The 17376-nt window shown below is 50.2% G+C and overlaps 1 protein-coding gene across 3 annotated transcripts in view; it reads left to right on the top strand.

Annotated features, from left to right (window-relative positions):
- Positions 1 to 17376, top strand: part of LOC144125762 (acetylcholinesterase-like) — a 122715-nt gene that overhangs the window by 89767 nt on the left and 15572 nt on the right. For all 3 annotated transcript variants that reach the window (XM_077659435.1, XM_077659434.1, XM_077659436.1), the window contains exon 4: positions 9233 to 9408. In XM_077659435.1, coding sequence (XP_077515561.1) covers positions 9233 to 9408 — 176 coding nt within the window. The remainder of the gene's footprint in view (positions 1 to 9232; positions 9409 to 17376) is intronic.

The raw sequence follows: 17376 nt of genomic DNA, 5'->3' as shown, positions 1-17376 counted from the left end.
CGCGGATGCGCGCTCGTTTTTTCGCGTTGTACGCTTTTTGCCGACCTATGCAGCCTCCTTATGTGACGGCTCTCACGTGCGCGCATGCGTTGCGGCTGCCGCAGTGGTGGGAATGGGGAGGTAATTCAAACGAACGAGCATATGCCGTCTTGATTTTTGATCATCTCCCCCCTCTATATCGAGCCACGATTGAGCTCAAGCTTGCAACTTGGCCGCCCTGTCTACGCTGTAGCCCGAAACGCTGTGCTCTGCGCAGCCAAGGAGCCGGTGTCCAACGGGGTTCTTTACAAGCTGTGATCAATATAAGTACTGTCGTCCCGGTGTGCTTTTTGATTGAAATTTAAATGGGTCAGATTTAAGTAAATCCCCCTTTGCTGAGGAATTCTATGCAAGGAGTGTTCACAAAGTACGAGCTGTGCTTTTAATGCGCAAGCATTAGAGTTGTCGTAACACCAAAATTTCGATGATGTCCGAGTCGAAATGCACTGATTGGTCGAGAGAGGTGACGCAATTTTGTGACTTCATCTCAGGCTTCCCTGGAGGGCCACCATGAGTGGTCTAGATGGGTCACGTGACATTGTGACGTCATCACAGCTTGCACATCATGTAGCGAGCAACTTAGTTTCTGGCGGGAACCTACATAAAGAATCGAGATCAAAAATCAGAAAATAATGCCAGGGTTTTAACGCAGTTAAATCAAGTAGAAGTACGAAAGCATGCGTTTAGCCTGACTGGCTCATGGCTTTGCTTTGCTGGGTCGTCGGCACGCCTGGCTACGATATTAGACTCGGGCTAAGCTCTGATCGAGGTCAAGTTGTTCCGATCTGTTCGCGCCGCAGATGGAAGTTGATGAAGACGATGATGTGCAGCGATTAGCGCGACAGTGTGTTGGAGTTTAACACGAGGCGTAATCGACTGCGGCGATAGCATAGTGCCCTCGTGCAGTGGCCAGCGAAGCTGATCTGTTGACGTCGCCGCAGTTTCGGAACCCAGTAGCAGCAGCATTTATTTTATTTCCGCAGGTTTGCTAAGGTCACCCTCAAGGCCAAGCTTCACAAACATTTCGTGGTTTGGTTTGACCGTGTGAGTAGTGCTCTCACACGAACATGTATGCAAATGTCGGTGCCGTCATAGCATAGCGGATATCTGCTACCGCAGCCAGCCGTCAGAATATTGCAATTGATGGACCGACAATTGCAAAGAAACTGACTCCAACACACTCAGAAGTTACCAGAAAAGCTTCGGCAAATGTACCACTGCATTCCACTCTTAGGGTGATTTATGCTTCCCCATAGTTTCTTTAGCGAGGTAGCACTGAATTGCTTTTTGAGGAAAGTAAATGGCGCAATATACTGTCTCACATATTCCGGTGGACACCCGAACCGCGCCGTAAGGGAAGGGATTAACAAGAGAGTGAAAGAAGAAAGATGTACCGTAGTGGAGGTCTGCGGATAATTTCGACCACCTGGGGGTCTCTACCGCGCACTGACATCGCACAGCACAGCATGCGGCCACCGAGGTCGGGTTCGAACCCGGGTACTTCGGATCAGTAGACGTGCCGGCCAAGCAGCAAAGCAGTACCATGAGCTAATCAGGCTAAACACATGCTTTTGCGCGTCTATGCTCGGATCAACTACGGTAAAACCCTACCTTTTTTACATGCGTGGTATTACAGTGGAGATTAGTGCTGTGCCACTGAGCCCACGAGCAGAGGCACACAGAAGTACAAACGTTCATCTGCAGTTCTTCACTGTTGCTTCCAACAGCAGGAAAAGGAGGATGTTATTGTTCCCCGGACGGGGACGTCTGGCATGATTAGCCACTAGTGCTGAAACTGCCCCGTAAGGCTGACATAGCACAGTGCATGCAAAGCACTGCCAAGCGCGATCAGCTTTCACAAGGAGCCGTCTGTGCATGCGCGCTTCCAAAAGGTGCCAGTAATTATGCGCGGATGGCACCGAGGGGCCAGAGGCGGGCGCGCACCTGCACTACGAAGGTGCAATGGGGTCCCCACGCAGCAAAAGATGACGGTGTCGAAACGCATCGCATGTTGCGTAAACAATGTTCGCGTGTAGACCGCGCACATGCAGTCGTTGTAAAAAGTAAGCCGGTCACACTGCTCTTGTTGGTCATTGCGGTGGAGTTTAAGCAGACCTTGGGGCGTGCCTAAGTTGTCTTGCGAATACAGAAAGAACGGCCCTGCCTGTTTCCTAAAGTTTTAGCAAAGCATAAAAAATTCGCCGCAAATGCTGTCGGCCGAGGCAGAAGTGACTCCCATATTAATCAAAATAACTGTAAATGTGTTGCAAGCCGCCGCGGTGGCTGAGTCGTTATGGCGCTCGGCTGCCGGCCCGAAAGACGAGGGTTCGATCCCGGCCGCAGCGGTCGAATTTCGATGGAGGCAAAATTCCAGAGGCCAGTGTGCTGTGCGATGTCAGTGCACGTAAAAGAACCCCAGGTGGTCCGAAATTTCCTGAACCCTTCACTACGGCGTCCCTCATAGCCTGAGTAGCTTTAGGACGTTAAACCCCCATAAGCCAAGCAAAATGTGTTGCGTACGCTATATGTAGGACCCTTTGCTTTCGGGCTTTATTCTGTTTCCTTAAGAAGAAAAAACAGCGCAGAAGCACGGGACAATAAATAATATGACGTGTCCCGTGTTCCTGCGCTGTTTTTCCTTCTTAAGTATGATGTACCAACTTGCCCACGTCCTCGCCTTAACGCAGTTTATTTCGCTCATATATTTCTTTTTGTCATTGGGGGAGGGGGGGGGGGAGCTGGTATAAATGAGCGCCATTTTGTTAGTTCAAAATCAGGAACAAATCAGGTTAATCAAGAAAAAAGTTCAAAATTTTATCTGATTAATTTTTTGAAGAAAAATAATTGACGAGTAACGCTTTTTTTCTGTATGTGACAAATGATGCTCGTTTGTTATGCTTATCACTTTGTTAAACAATCTGGCGTTGCAGTTCCCGCCAATAAACTTTACCTGTATGAGCTTCCGCTTTATTGTTCTCTTTATTGCAGTTATTTCGTCCCGTAAGTTACCAATGGGCAGCACTGCCGTGTCTGCACCAGACGTTCCTGCACTTCTTTGTGCACTGCCACAACACCCATTCACCATCAAAGTGGCTATTCTAAATGCACAGAAGCCTCAGAGCAGAATGCCGTTCGCTTGTTGCAGCGATATCCGGCGTCAGCACCTGTACCGTGGCCTCTCGCCTCAACAACGCACTTTCCGCACGTGTCCTCAGATTTAGCCACACTCGGTATGACAGCGTAAGAGGACGTCTAAAATCACCGCAAGTGAACTGAGAACACCGCCCTCGTATAAATACAGGTGCGGAAATGAATAAACCGGAGCATGCTATTCTATTCTAACTGCGATCAAGCCTTCTCTGTTGGACACAAAGAAGCATTATTTGCCCATGAGAAAGAGCACTCGCGTCAGCTACCAGCTTACACATATCACAGCTCCCAGAATCAATTAGGCAACGCGTGAAAAATGTTAGAAGGTGATAGCGCGCTGTTTACATTCGACCGCGTCTGTACAATGCACTCCCCAATGTCCGTGTGGTGCCTTGTGCACTGACAAGCTACATTTCCTCGAAGGCGCGTTTTCGGATCGAGATCAGCTTCAAGGCGATTTTACAGCTACATGCTCGGTGTGCATGAGTCGTGTGAAACTGGGTTTTAACTGCAAAAAAGACGGGCCTTATTTTATGCAGCGACGAGCGTCAGGCATGAGAGCGTGTGCACTAACTTAATGTTATTAAGACTATCGCAAAGTGTCATATCCAAGTCGGCTAAATGCTACGCTTGGTGCTAAAGCTCGAGTAATTGGAAAAGTTCCACTGATACTGGTTGTACCCACCCCCGCATACCCTATAGTTCATGTGTGGTACGCACTGGCACTTTCGGTCTTGCCCACTGCATTTCATCCTTCCTCCGTTCCCCCACGAAGCGGTGCAGGTGGCCACCTAGAGGGACAGAGGTACCTTTTTTTCTTTCGTGATCTTCGTAATCTCCTCCACCGTTGCCGGTAAAGAAGGGATGAAAGGAACTCGGATGGGACGCTTCCCTCAACTCGGCAGAAAGGTGACCTTTAGAGCAACGACTGCCACTGCCCCGTTTCGGCAGCATCGAGACGCAGGGTGCTCCCCACAAATCTTTCAGACCTCGAACTTGCATCCGATTTGAGGGCGCGGACCTCCACAGGAAAGAAAGAGATGTCATAAGTGAAAGCCCCGCTTAAATGCCGGTAAGTTCACAACCACGTGAGCAGGGCTCACGGAGAAGGCATGTGCGGTTTCACTTCTCCTTCTGTTTCTTTTTCTTTTCCTCTTTAAAAGAAATGTTCTATATAGAAACTCTTATACCTCAGTTTTCCGTTTCCCCGAAAAGTCATTACAACTCTCGAATACCTGTGCGGGCAACGGGCGGTGTCGGCTTCTTTCATTCAGTGATGTGACGCTGACTGTATATAGAGTATACCCCGCTCTGTGCGCTGGCAGACACCTCCATGCTCAAGCTGTCTGTCCATGTGCGAACGAGATGGGGCGTCCACAGGACGGCAGAGGGCGCTCCGCCCTCTTTCGGGGCCATCGGAAATCAATGGACGCGCCCGGGTGACACCACTGGTCGCACGCGCGCGCGTATTTTTGGAGTGGCGAAACATTGGGCCCTCCGTTACTCTCCCGCGTTCGTGGTTGTTGTGCTTTTCATTCGCCCTTTCCCGGATGCCTCTATTTTTCATGAGCTCTCTTTCCTTAAACCCAACGTACGCTGGCGTTGCACTTTGTTCGAGATCGAGAGCGCAGTCTCTTTCCGTTTCCGCACATGCAAACAACGCTGGAATAAAACTAGACGGCCAGGCCTGATTAGACGCGCAGTGAAGGAACGTGCATAGCGCTTTGGTAATTAGCGACTGCAGATATAGGAATAAAGAGATAAACAGAGGTAAACGGAGTGATCGCAGTTGGTTTAGCACTCGCCCTCAGATTGCATCAGTGCTACTGTAGCGGAGGAGGGGGCTTAGTTGCTTTACTCAACTGCGAAGCGACCAATTTGCCTTTCGTGTCATTTTTGTTCCTGCGCTGAGGCACACAAAGACAGAACTGATTCCCTTGGGCAAGTGAACGCGAGATTAAAACAGGACTCTTAATAATAGGCAACTGATTCAATCGTGCAGGAATAGTACAGGTAATATGATAGAGCACACGGTTATCACAGTTCGAAACGAACAGGTACGTCTAGTTGCATGCGGTGTCTAATTTTCCACCCAGCCCACGGGTCCTTCCAAAACATGCAACGTATGGTACATACGGTAGAAAAGAAGACAGAATATGAAATTCTTAAAGCGCGGAGTTAAACAGTGGTAAGGACAGTGCGATCGAAGCGCTTGTTACAGAACTCAATGTAGCCAGAATTAATCCAGAGGCCTCCACTACAGCGTCCCTCACATCTAGAGAGGCAAAATTTTATGATATTTTGAATGCTCGGAAAAGGCCTTTCTTTATGTTTTTGGTTTTTCAGAAAAATATGAAATTCTGGAGAAAAAAGAACGAAAGTGCGCTTCATGCAGCACATTTACTTTGCAACTCAGAAATAAGTAAACAATTCTATTTTTTAACTAAACCAAAGATGCTGCAAAGACTTTTCAGGAAAGTACAATCGACGCAACGCATAGCAGCAGTGCGGCTCGTCACTACTCCATGGGCGGAGAAATGCTTGCCTGTGCGCTTTTTCCCGTGTTGAAGTTCGAGTGCACGTACTCAAGTTTTTGCACGCGTTCTCCCGCAAGACTGTTGCCCATGCACATCAGCACATAAACTTATGCACATCAGCATATGCACATCAGCGAACTGCGACCAGTTTCTTTCGCGCGACACAGACGATAGGGGCATTCAGAGTTCCCCACATGCCACTGACGTCAGTGCATCGTTGGTTGCTACAAAAACATTGCCGCCATGTGGACAGCCCCAGATGCTTGGCACACTCCCAGAAAGCTCACTTAGACCAGTTTTTACAGTGCCTGAGAAGGTGAAACTGTGCAGATGGCTCCTTTTTAAAAAATTTCCGTTTTTTTTTCTTCTTATGGGCCATGAAAAAAACGAAAAAAAAGTTCTTTCCCCAATTTTTCAAGGTTTATTTTTTTTTTCAAGCGCTTGCATCTCTACTCACATATAATGTTAAACCCCGTATACCACGCCGACAGTGAGAGACAGGGAGGCCTTGGACTATTGACCAACGTTTCAAAGAGAAGTATTGTCTTCGTCTGGGCAGGCCAACACACGTCCTCTTGTCAAATCGCTTATTTGGTCGAAATTTCCGGAGACCTTCACTACGGCATCCCTCACAGCCTAAGTTGCTTCGGGACGTTAAACCCCCAAAACCTAACCTATCCTGTTTTTCAGCAGACTTTCTCTTCCTTTGTTAAAATTTGCGCTTTGGAGCACACGCCAAACTTACCGTGCATCGGCTGCCGTCCATAGCCCAAGCAGCACAAGTAATTGGCCCAACATTGGAGCCGTATTGGCAAAAGCCGGCCCTACAAAGGACCAGGATGGAGCTATCCTTTTGCAATATTGGGCCCATGACATGTGCTGCTTGGGAGACACTCGGTGGCAGTCTGCGACGCCGAGCACAACTATGACTGCAACGAAGCTTGCCAGCGATTTGTGTCCGTGACACACAGTGACGCTCACTCACCAGTGCCTCGCGGACGACTAGCAATCATTGCCCCCAAGATTCATCCGCCTCGTATCAATGTTCATTCGACGCACACGCACCCACTCAGCTGCCGGACAAGTTGTGGTGACAAAGTGGAACTGCGCTCACACCTTCCAGAACCAGGACCGGCTAGAACACCCACACATCCGCCATCGGCTGTGGGCACGCATGAAGTGGTCTCCTTGCAGTCTCTCCTTTAACTTCACCTGCCCCAGAACTCCCGTCTCTATCCTGCTCTGGTGGCGACCCTGTCTGTGGCGTGAGCATAAGCAGCAACACTGCAGTCACGGTTCATGCAGAAAAGCTATCCGCTGACCTGTGCAGGCCTCGAGATTGACGACAGCACCACTGGTAGCTGCACCACACGAGACGTAAATAACTACGTTTTAATAGGTAGATAAAGGGAAGCAAGATCGGATACTTGACAGCACAAAACAAAATCAACGAGGCTGAGTCCGCTAGCCAACGTTTTGACAAGAGTTACCGAATGACCCAGCGATGACAAGTTCTTTTGTCGAAACATTGGCCAGCGGACTGAGCTTTGTTCATTTTGTGTTGATCGCTGTTTATGCTGCCACAAAGAACGCTGCACCATACGGGCATTTTGTACCTCAACACGCCAAGCGCTGAATGTCTCTGTGAACTAAAAGCAGTCGCGTTACATGTCTGCCTGTTTCGTCGTTTTGTTTATGTGTTCTTTTTCTTCTACTCGCGGTGTGGGCGGCCAAACGTGCTCTAGATAAAATCTTTCCCTCTCACGTCTGCCAGGGTCCTTTTCGACACGAGTCTGCCATACACCCCCACCCCCGTGGCGTTGTCCCGCTCGTTGCGTGAGCGGCGCAGTGCTCACGCAATGCTCCGCTCAGCGGGCGCGCGTATCCGGACCGGACAACGTTCCCCCCCCCCCCTCTCTCTCTCTCTCTCTTTCTTTCTTTCTCTCTTTTCACTGTTTTTCTTTCTCTCTAGCTCCCCCGCATTCAATATTCCCTCCTTTCCTCGCACGAGAAAGCTTGCTTCTGCATGTCCCGAAAAAGCAGCGCCCGACTTTCAGTCACCTGCACGGCGCGAGACCGGCAGGGTTTGTGACGCAGAGGGCAAGCGAGACGTTGGCGCGGGTGAGGTATTGCGTTACACGTGCACACAGCGTCACCCGTGGGCGGCAGCGCCTCGCGCTCATGTTGCAGCGGGGGAGACCACGAACTCGCCCACGGCATGCATGCTTCGTCTCCGATGTACGCCTCGACGGAAAGGGTCTAGAACAGCCGGGGGGCTCGAGCGTGGGAGGCTCCCTTCTCCGCGAACGGCCGCCATCCGACTTGCTGCTGGACTAGTGGGTGTTTCATCTAATGCAAACGCAATCGCGCTCTTTTCTAAGCCAATCATGCGAACGGAAAAAGACCAGACGGGCGAAATACCCTTTTTCGATCCGAGTAAGCCTAGACGATTGTCTTAATGGCTACTGCGTTTCCATCAGACTGCCGCGTGCTTCTTCACCACCACTCACGCCGCCGCGGTGGCTGAGTGGTTTTGGCGCTCGGATGCTGGCCCGAAAGACGCGGGTTCGATGCCGGCCGCGCCGGTCGAATTTCAAAGGAGGCGAAATTTTGGAGGCCCGTGTACTGTGCGATATGTTAGTGCACGTTAACCCCAGGTGGTCGAAATTTCCGGAGCCCTTCACTAAGGCGTCCCTCAGCCTGAGTCGCTTTGGGACGTTAAACCCCCCTAAAACATAAACCATCTTCACCTCCAGCCTTTCTTCTATGGATTTTTTGCAGCGCCTTTATTTCATGGAGCGATGAATGCCTCAGTTTATGAGAGGCCAGCCTCAGTTTATGAGAGTTCAGCCACAGAAAAGAAGGAACGACGTGCAAGCGTCGCTTTCTTCATTTTACGTGCGTTCACAGCAGATATGTTATGATGTGGCATGGCTAAAAGTTGGCAGCTTCAGCTGCCTTTCCGCGTAAATTGCTTTCCGCCGGAAAAAAAAAAGAAAAACTGCCTACAGCGTTATGTTCTCTGCGAACAGAATGAAAGAGAAATAGCTTGTTTGTAAAGCACTGCTTCTCTGACGGTCGGATATTCCACCAAGGCCACTTGCAATGGCGGTTTACAAGTGGTGTGTGGCCTGTAGTACCATCCAACGCCACCGGTTCAGCGGTGGCGCTGCCACTAAGAGTATGTTTAGTAAATAAATAAAGATGAATGTGTGCTACAACGCCGGCGTGCTGAGGGAAATATGGACACAGGAGTAAATGTGTATTTACTGTTAGGTTACATTGCACAGCGATTTGTGTGTCATAGGTTGATGTAAAAGCAGCATAATTTTTCGAATTCTTTGTAGTTTCTTTATGACATCAAAAATAAGATGTGCGTACATTCCACGCGGGATGAGCGTGGCAGTCGCTGACGCGTTGCCTCGCCACTGAACCAACGGAGGCAAAGCTGGCCACCGGCTTCGGTGGCGTGACGTGCTCGACCCCCTTCTCCGCCTTCTGCGCAGGAACCCCAGCCTGTCGGAGGAGGGCCACTGGGAGCGCATCTACTGGCCCGTGCACACGGCGCACGGCAAGGAGTACCTGACGCTGGCCGTCAACTCCAGCCTGGTGGGATACGGGCACCGGGCAAAGTATTGTGCCTTCTGGCAACAGTTTCTACCTCGCCTCGTCAACCTCTCCGGTGAGCACCTCAACTCATCGTCTGCGGCGTGAGCCGTTATACGGATCTCACCTCGAGCAGTCGCGTGGGTGAAGCCCGGATGAAGGGGCCGGAAGATAACGATGAGGTAACGAATGGAGGGGCAGCGATGGGAGAAAGAAGGAAAAGAGTTTAGTCGAGGGTTTGACGGCATACCGTCTGGTCAGGAATCATGGTGATGCAGATTGCTGGTCAGTGGCCGATGTCAAAAGATGAAAAGACGTTTCGGGAGCACTACGGCTCCCTTGATAGTGAACAAGGGAGCCGTAGTGCTCCCGAAACGTCTTTTCATCCTTTGACTTTGGCCAGTGACCAGCAATCTGCATCATGAAGGGAAAGAGTGTTTTGTGTCCGTCTGCGACTTCAGCAGAACGTTGGGGATGCATGCGGGGCTTAACGTCCCAACGAGGTGAGACTGTTTCAGCACCGGAGCCCTTCTGCCACATCGAGCTTTATCACACTATTCTTGTTCTTTGATTGCTTTTTAGCTGTGCTCTCACAAACATTATTTCCGAGGATTCTGTCCATTCTCTTATCGAAAACGTGCGATCTTCTTTCTAAAATGCGCGGACCCCAGACTGTGGAAGCAGTACCTTTGTATTTGGAGTTGTTTGTATTTCTGTCGTTTTTTTTTTGCTTTTTGTTCTTTCTTCAGAACAAAGTTTCTGGTCACCCGCGGTCGGTTTCCGCTCTCACAGTTTTCTCGCTCCTTGCGGGCGTTCTCGATCGGGCGCAAAGTCCGCTTCGTGATCCAAGCACCGGAAGGAAGCGGATCACCTTCCGGCTGGCCGCTGCTCGGCGCTCGTAACCCTGCGCCGCGCCGGGGGGTTCTCGGCTCTGGCCGTGACACCCCAGAATGGCGAGCATCCGCTCTCTCCGTGCGGAAGCACAGCTCCGGAAGGCCGGGATTTTAGAGCGGCTTCAGCCGGCCACATGCCTTCAGAGGCCAAGGACCCGATGAACTTTGTGTCCTGTTTCTGTCCTCCTTCCCTTCGTTTGCTTCGGGGTTGGGCCGCCTCGTCTCGCCTTTTTGTCACCTCTCCAGCTGACTTCGAAGTCCTCAAAGCTTTCTTTATTCTTGTTTTAAAGGCAAAGAAATGCATTGTTTCACGGACTCATTTTTGCATCCACACTCCACGGTTCACCGGCATGGCAGTAAATACCAGCCATGTCTTTTGTAAAAGCACTCTATGTACGTATATAACACCACGGAGGATAGTGTTAATAAGAGAGTGGTCCGTGGGCAAAAGTTTGCGGGATGCGGTTCTGAGGGGAAAAATTATTTTCGTGCGGTCCGGCAAAGCAGGTCACTGAAAAGTGCGGAATCGAGAGGGGACGTGTGTGTTTCATCTACAGGAAGTATGTCAGCTGACTCAATATCGGCTAAAGCAGGAATAATATTTTTCGCCAACCGACATCCCGCAGACTTTTGTTCATGGCTGTACAGGAGAGGCATCTGTCCTGCAGTGGGCGTAGTTTGGCTGATTATGATGACGGTATATGACTATATATAGTGTATAGTGCACTATGGTTACTTTGGGGGGAGGATAGGCTACATATGTTATCCGGATGAGCTTGGAATACAAAGTGAAGAAGCCGGAAGCGCAGCAGACGAAAATAGCCTCGATAGAATGGAGTCGGCGGGAATTGATTCTTGGCAGCAGTTGCACCCAACGTTTCGCCCATATAGCTCCATACATTTTTTTTTATTGTCGGAGTTTTTTTCGGTAGCTTAGGAGCGGAATTCGTGGCAGTCTTATTAGGTCAGCGCACTAAGCTCGTTGCATCCGGGGTCGCGACATGACAGTTCGTTGTATCCGAGGTCGCATGCTAAGGATCATTGCATCCGAGGCATTATACTAAGTTTGTATTGGCAGTCTACTATGTTGTTCCGCAGCCCAGTGGGCGGGCCGACAGCTTCCTCTGGATCTGGATCTGGAGCAGGATCTGGCTCAATATGTAGCGATAGCTACATTACGGTAGCATTTCGAGCCTTCAGCATGGTGGCGCCGCCACCCTGTGGCAAAGCCGCCACGCTATCACGTGGTTGGTCACGTGGTGGGGAGCAGCTGCTGCTGCCGGCGGCGCGCCGGCGAAGCAGAGCTCCCAGAGCTGTGCGCATGCGCCGTGTCAAGTGGGACGAAGATGAAGGAATGCCCAGCGAAACGGAGCGTCGAAAGACTGACTTTGCAATTCAACTGAGCAAGCTCCACTCGGCCAGCTGTAGCTATCGCGTCACTCCAGGTTTAACCAGAGCTAAACCACCGCCATTTTTTTCATTTCAAATATAATTTGCGCGCAGGTTTTCTAGGCGTTACGGGGCCCCTTTCGTTATTATATACTTTCCAAGCGAGAAATGTATAGATTTGCTTTCCAGTACAGCATCATTTGAGTTAGTTTCGTTTTCTGAATTTGGTGCATTGAAGAAAAGAAAACTCGTCAGTTTAGAATAGCGCCCGAAAGGGTTAAATAAGCTTTTGTCGCGAACGGGCGCTATGTAGAAGTGTAGTGGACGTATCTGAAAAGGGGCGCGATGTGAATCTACGCTTCCGTCTTGACGGCATGTCCATCCAGGTTCCTCTTTTTTCCAATGCGCATGCGATGGTACGAGAGACGACTTGGGAAATCAGATGGACGCCTTTAATGATCGAAATCCCGCCTGGTGTTTTCTTTTTCCTCGCTGTTCTTTTATGAAAAAAAGCCGGCGTAATGTTTGCACGTCGAGCGTTGCAACTGCAGATGTGGGAATCGACGTTCCGACCTTGCGGCGTGATCAGAATCTCGTTAGAGGACCTCTCGCTACCCGCCGTATATATAGCTTCGGCCGTTCCAATAATACACGCTGCGGAATGCGTGCGTTCCGCAGATAAAGCGCATGTTCCAGAATACGCCGTGCTATATCGAGGCCTCCTTAGGGGCGTTTGTGCTTCGACAAAGGCGCCGCAGATATTCCTGGCACTGCGTTACGCAGACGCTTTTCTGGTTCCTCGAAACTTCGTTAGGAGGGCCGGCCACTTCAGACCACGTCATGAGTAGTACTCCATGACGTCATAATTCAGGTGAGTTATAGATGTCAGATGGTGGACTAACTGTACTTTTAGACTACGAGCGCATACTACCTGCACGATTTGATCGCTTTTCCTCTCAGGTGTGTAGGTGATGAATCATCGCCACCATTATGCACATAACCTACCTAGGTATGTAGGTGATGCAGAACAGTTCATTACATGGGCAACTCCCATAATAGAGTTTATGGTGGGGCAATCATGTATAATGCTACGTGCTGTCAATGACATTCTTCTGGTTTATAGATTGTAAAATAAACGTACCGTGTAAGTGAAAAATGTTGGGGGGGGGGGGGGGGGGGGGGGGGGGGGGGGTTCAACGCGATGAAATGCAGCAGAACCAGGGTAGCATCAGCTCATTTTATTTCTGGAATTTCAATTCAGTATACCTTAATGTCAAAAGAGCGGTACTCCCTCGTTGCTCTATTAGTTATACACTTGTTCAGCTACTCGCGATTCGCAGCCACGAGACGTGTGCACGACCTGGGCGTTGAATAACTTTTGCCGCATATACCTTCTCTGTTCTGTGCTCTTATTCTATGTTCTTCCACTAAAAAAGGTCTACAGCTTAAAACAGAAACATAGCCGAGCCCAAATCACAACGGCTGCAGTCACAGCGAACGCTCGCTGATTACGAGCGAGGGCGGCGTTAACTCTGAGCGTGCGTTATGACAATGGCACTGCGTCTCCGATAAAGCGAACAATCGTGCCCGCACCACTCGGTTATAGCGAACGAGGAGGCGCCGTGAACTCGCCCCCACATTCGAAATATTTGAGGGGACACGACACTTAAGCGCCGCCTTAAGCGTATGACACGACAGCGTAATGGGTTAATTCCCATACAACCACAAGGTCATGCTCTACTTTACATTCATAGATCCCTGGGAGTCCTCATACCCATCTGGCGCAGTGGTGCAGCGGCGCATCACTTAACCGCAATGGCAGGTGCTGCTCCCAGCGGTGGGCCTTGTATGGCCCAGGTTGGTCTCCCCGAGCGGCCAATCAGCCAATCATTAATTTTACTTCCACCTGGCACGGTGGGAAGCTTCGTCACTATCCGGTAGGCCGGTTGTGATGACGCCGCAAGGTCACGTGACCTAGGTGGCCCACCTGACTCCTAGGTTGCTCTCTGGGCGCAACCTGCCAGAGTCATGCCCGTGATTTTTCGCTCACAAAGCCGACGCCGTCACCGACAACGCCGACATCGGATTTTCTGGTGAATGGGGCCTTTAACGCTATTGCGTTTAAGTTATTGAAAATGCTACTGCCACCAGCAGCTTGACGAGGCGAATGCCCCAACTCATGACAATATCAGAGGCACGATTTGAGAAGTCTCATTCACAAAACAAAAGCGCAAATGATTTTACAAGAAAGGAAACAGCCCTGACATGGTCACACCAACCGAAAGAAAAGCAGCACACTGATTGCAACATGTTAGCTCACTATACTCACACTGTTACAATACTGGCATCACAGGAACAAATTTTTCAAACATTTTCTAGGCAGGTAATATCAACAGACTCAGGAGCATAATTGTTGAGGTGATTTGGAAGAAATTAGGTTAACGATTGAAGGGCGTAGTTATTGTGCGGGGTTCGTATACGCACCACACATCTGAATGACGTCTGTTATGTGCGAGAACTGTTTTCTTCAAAGTGGACATGATGTGGTAGAAACGAAAACAATAGCGTTGGGGCATGCTGCTTCGATGCGTGAAAGACGGCGTTCTACCATTTTTTCTGGGGTGAGGACACGCTTTGGCGGCATTTTCGAGGACTTTTTAGTTATTACAGCGCACACCAACGTAACGTAATCCTTGCCGGTACGAATCGAACATTGCCACTGTTGCACACTGAACGCGAGAAGTCACACGATTGTTCCGTCTCACTCGCAGGCTTCAGCGTCGCTCCCTTCCCCGACTTGTGAATTTGCGAATGTCGCGCTGAAAATGGCTAGTGGTAGAAAACGCAAAATCATGTGCCAACGCACTTTTATTTTGCAGCAACTTTAAAGCAGAAGGCGCATAAGTACACGGCTTAGGCTTTATCGTGACGCGTTAAACGCACTCGTTTTTTAACGTGCACTTTTCCTCTTCGCAAATCTTTTCTTGCATACTTCCTGTACCCGCCGCGGTGGCTCAGTGGTTAGGGCGCCCGGCTACTGATCCGGAGTACCCGGGTTCGAACCCGACAGCGGCGGCCACGTTTCGATTTCATTGGAGGCGAAACGCAAAGGCGCCCGTGTGCTGTGGGATGTCAGTGTACGTTAAAGATCGCCAGGTGGTCGAAATTAAGAAATTAATCCGACCCCTCCACAACGGCACCTCTTTCTTCCTTTCTTCTCTTAGTCCCTCCTTTATCTCTTCCCTTACCGCGCGGTTCGGGTGTCCACCGAGATATGCGATAGTTACTGCGTCACTTCCTGTCCCCAAAGACCAATTTTCATTTTTTTTCGTACTTCTGGTACTTCATAACTTACACGAAGTACGAGAGAAGGGAAGCAAGAGCAAGAGCTACACCGTCTGCGATGTAAAAAGAGAGTTCGGCCCCTCTCCAAAAATCGCCTTCTGTCAAAAGCAGCGCCCGTGAGTGTCATCCGCTTCGTCAATCTCGCTCTAACCGTCATCGCGCCGACCCTGCTCGAAAGTGCACGCCCCGCTGCTCGTTAGCAGTTTTCACTTTTCGACCCTCCGCAGCACCCTGTCCCGAGATTGATGACAGAGTCCGATGTCTCCTAGAGCGTGATCCTCTGCGGCGGCAGCCACCCGCGTCCGTTGATGAACCCGTCCTTCCCTTCTACCCTTCGCACCGGCACGAGAGAGAATGAGCGGAGGCGGTGGACCGTGAATGGGTTCCCGTGTAGGGAGAACAAAGGCAAAGAGGAAGAGAGGAGAGTGGTCGGTCGCGCTCGCACGGACACAAAGGATGAAGCAAATTTTTACAGCCGCTGCCCGTGGAAACTTTTCGGCGTCTTCGGGAATACGCCTTTACCGGCTCGCTTTCTCAACAGCGCCGTCTTTCGATAGCCCTTACACCTTCCGTCCCTGCTTGCTGCTACGAGGGTCTTTACCCTCTCTCATTCGTGTCCCCGAAACCACACCCTGTCGTCAGTCTGATCATCTTCGGCACTGAGCCCGCCGCCTCCCCCATGGCGCGAACTGTTTTCTTTGTCTTCCTGTTCATTTGCTCGGCTTTTTTTTTTCTGTACTTGCCCTGACCGTGCTGACGTGCGATTCGCAGTGAGTGTCGTGTGTCGGACACCCTTTGGCGCCCTCGCCTTTGGTACCGCAGATATTGACTTAAGGGTGCGCGGTGACAATGAGTTCGCAGTGATGGCTTGTGAGGTGAGAAAAGAACAAAATATACCCGCGGAAAGGAGAAAGCTGGAGGGGCTACTCCGAGTAGGGCATTTACTGCTTCGGTGAAGGTGCTTTCAGACAGAAGAAAAGCCAGATGAAAAATGGAGAAATTGAAGAGCTGTCCCTTCATGCTTCGGTAGTTTGTATTTCGTCGTTGCGTGAACAGTAATCGGTTTGTAATATAGCAACTTGCGTGCTTCGATGTCATTTAATTTGCTGCCATTCCAGTGAAATGATGTTCTTATATTCGGTTAATTTTATGACGAGTACCAGACGTTAGTGCCAGCTGTGCGCTACGGCTGCTTTTGTGCTTGTGTTGCCGAGTTATGAAGCCGCAGGGGCCTAGTCAGGCGGTCATTTTGCCTCTGTTCCATGGCTGTATTGTCAAAAGCACAATAAAATTCAAATTATTGGGAGAGGAAACAGGCAGTATCTGTCTCATTCTCGGTGGGCACCTAAACCGCGGCACGGAGGATGGGACGAACAAGGGAGGGAAAGAGGGAAGAAAGCAAGAGATGCCGTAACGGAGGCTTGGGGATGATTTCGACCATTTGCGGCTTTTTAACGTGCGCTGACATCGCGCCACACACGGGCGCTGTTCGCGTTCCACCTTAAGTAGTGCGCGCAAATCGAATTCTGTTGGCGATATTCGCGCAGTCAGGCGTGCACATGGCGCCTACTTCACCATTCAAGCAAGTTTACAAAAAGGGAATGATTTTTTTTCTGTTTTTTTTTTGTTGATTAAAACCACTTACAATTACATGAACATTGTGCAAGGCCTCAATATCCAGCTATATAGCTCAGCTCCATCCTCTAGCTGTTAATGGCAACGTTATTTGCGTGGATGCTGCAAGGGCATTCTGCCAACATTCGCCGTACTAGCAAGAACTGCTGCACTGCATCGCTGGATTATAGCTGAGTCGCATCGTCGAACCCCGTATCTGAAAGCACGAACCTTTCGCCATTGTGAAAGTGTTGCTAAGGGACCATGCCCTGGTGCTGACGGCGTTAGCTACTCACCTGGGAAGCGTAGCCAAGCGTCAGATTTTCGCCATTTTTAACAGCTTTTGGATAGTTCGCTACCCTGTACGGGACGCAAAAAGTGCGCTGGCTACGCATGTCCACATGCCTGGAAAGTTTCCTATACGCACTCAGGCGCTTGCCGTGCCAGCTCCCTTTTAAATCATGTCCGGGCGCTACCGAAGAATACCATCGTTTCGCGCGTACAGTATAGGACATGACGAACAAGTGTGTATATATCATGTGCAGATGCCAGGCCTTGGAAAATATCGTGGCAGCACTGGCGCAGGACCGGCCGCTTGAATGGTTGCCGGTTCTTGATGCATGTGCATGTCTCGCGCAGCTTTGATGTGTAGACGGAGTGCAGTGTACGAAGACATGAGAATGTATGTCTGCATTGCGGAATAGTTCGTACGTACGTAATGAATTTAGTTAGGCTATCGCCTCAGACAAACACGCCTCGTGTTGAACTGCACCACCTTGCAATGCACTTTGACACTACCAGCC

The sequence above is a fragment of the Amblyomma americanum genome, chromosome 3, assembly GCF_052857255.1.
Source record: "Amblyomma americanum isolate KBUSLIRL-KWMA chromosome 3, ASM5285725v1, whole genome shotgun sequence".
Taxonomy (NCBI): Eukaryota; Metazoa; Arthropoda; class Arachnida; order Ixodida; family Ixodidae; genus Amblyomma; species Amblyomma americanum.
This window is presented reverse-complemented; position numbering and strand designations above follow the sequence as displayed.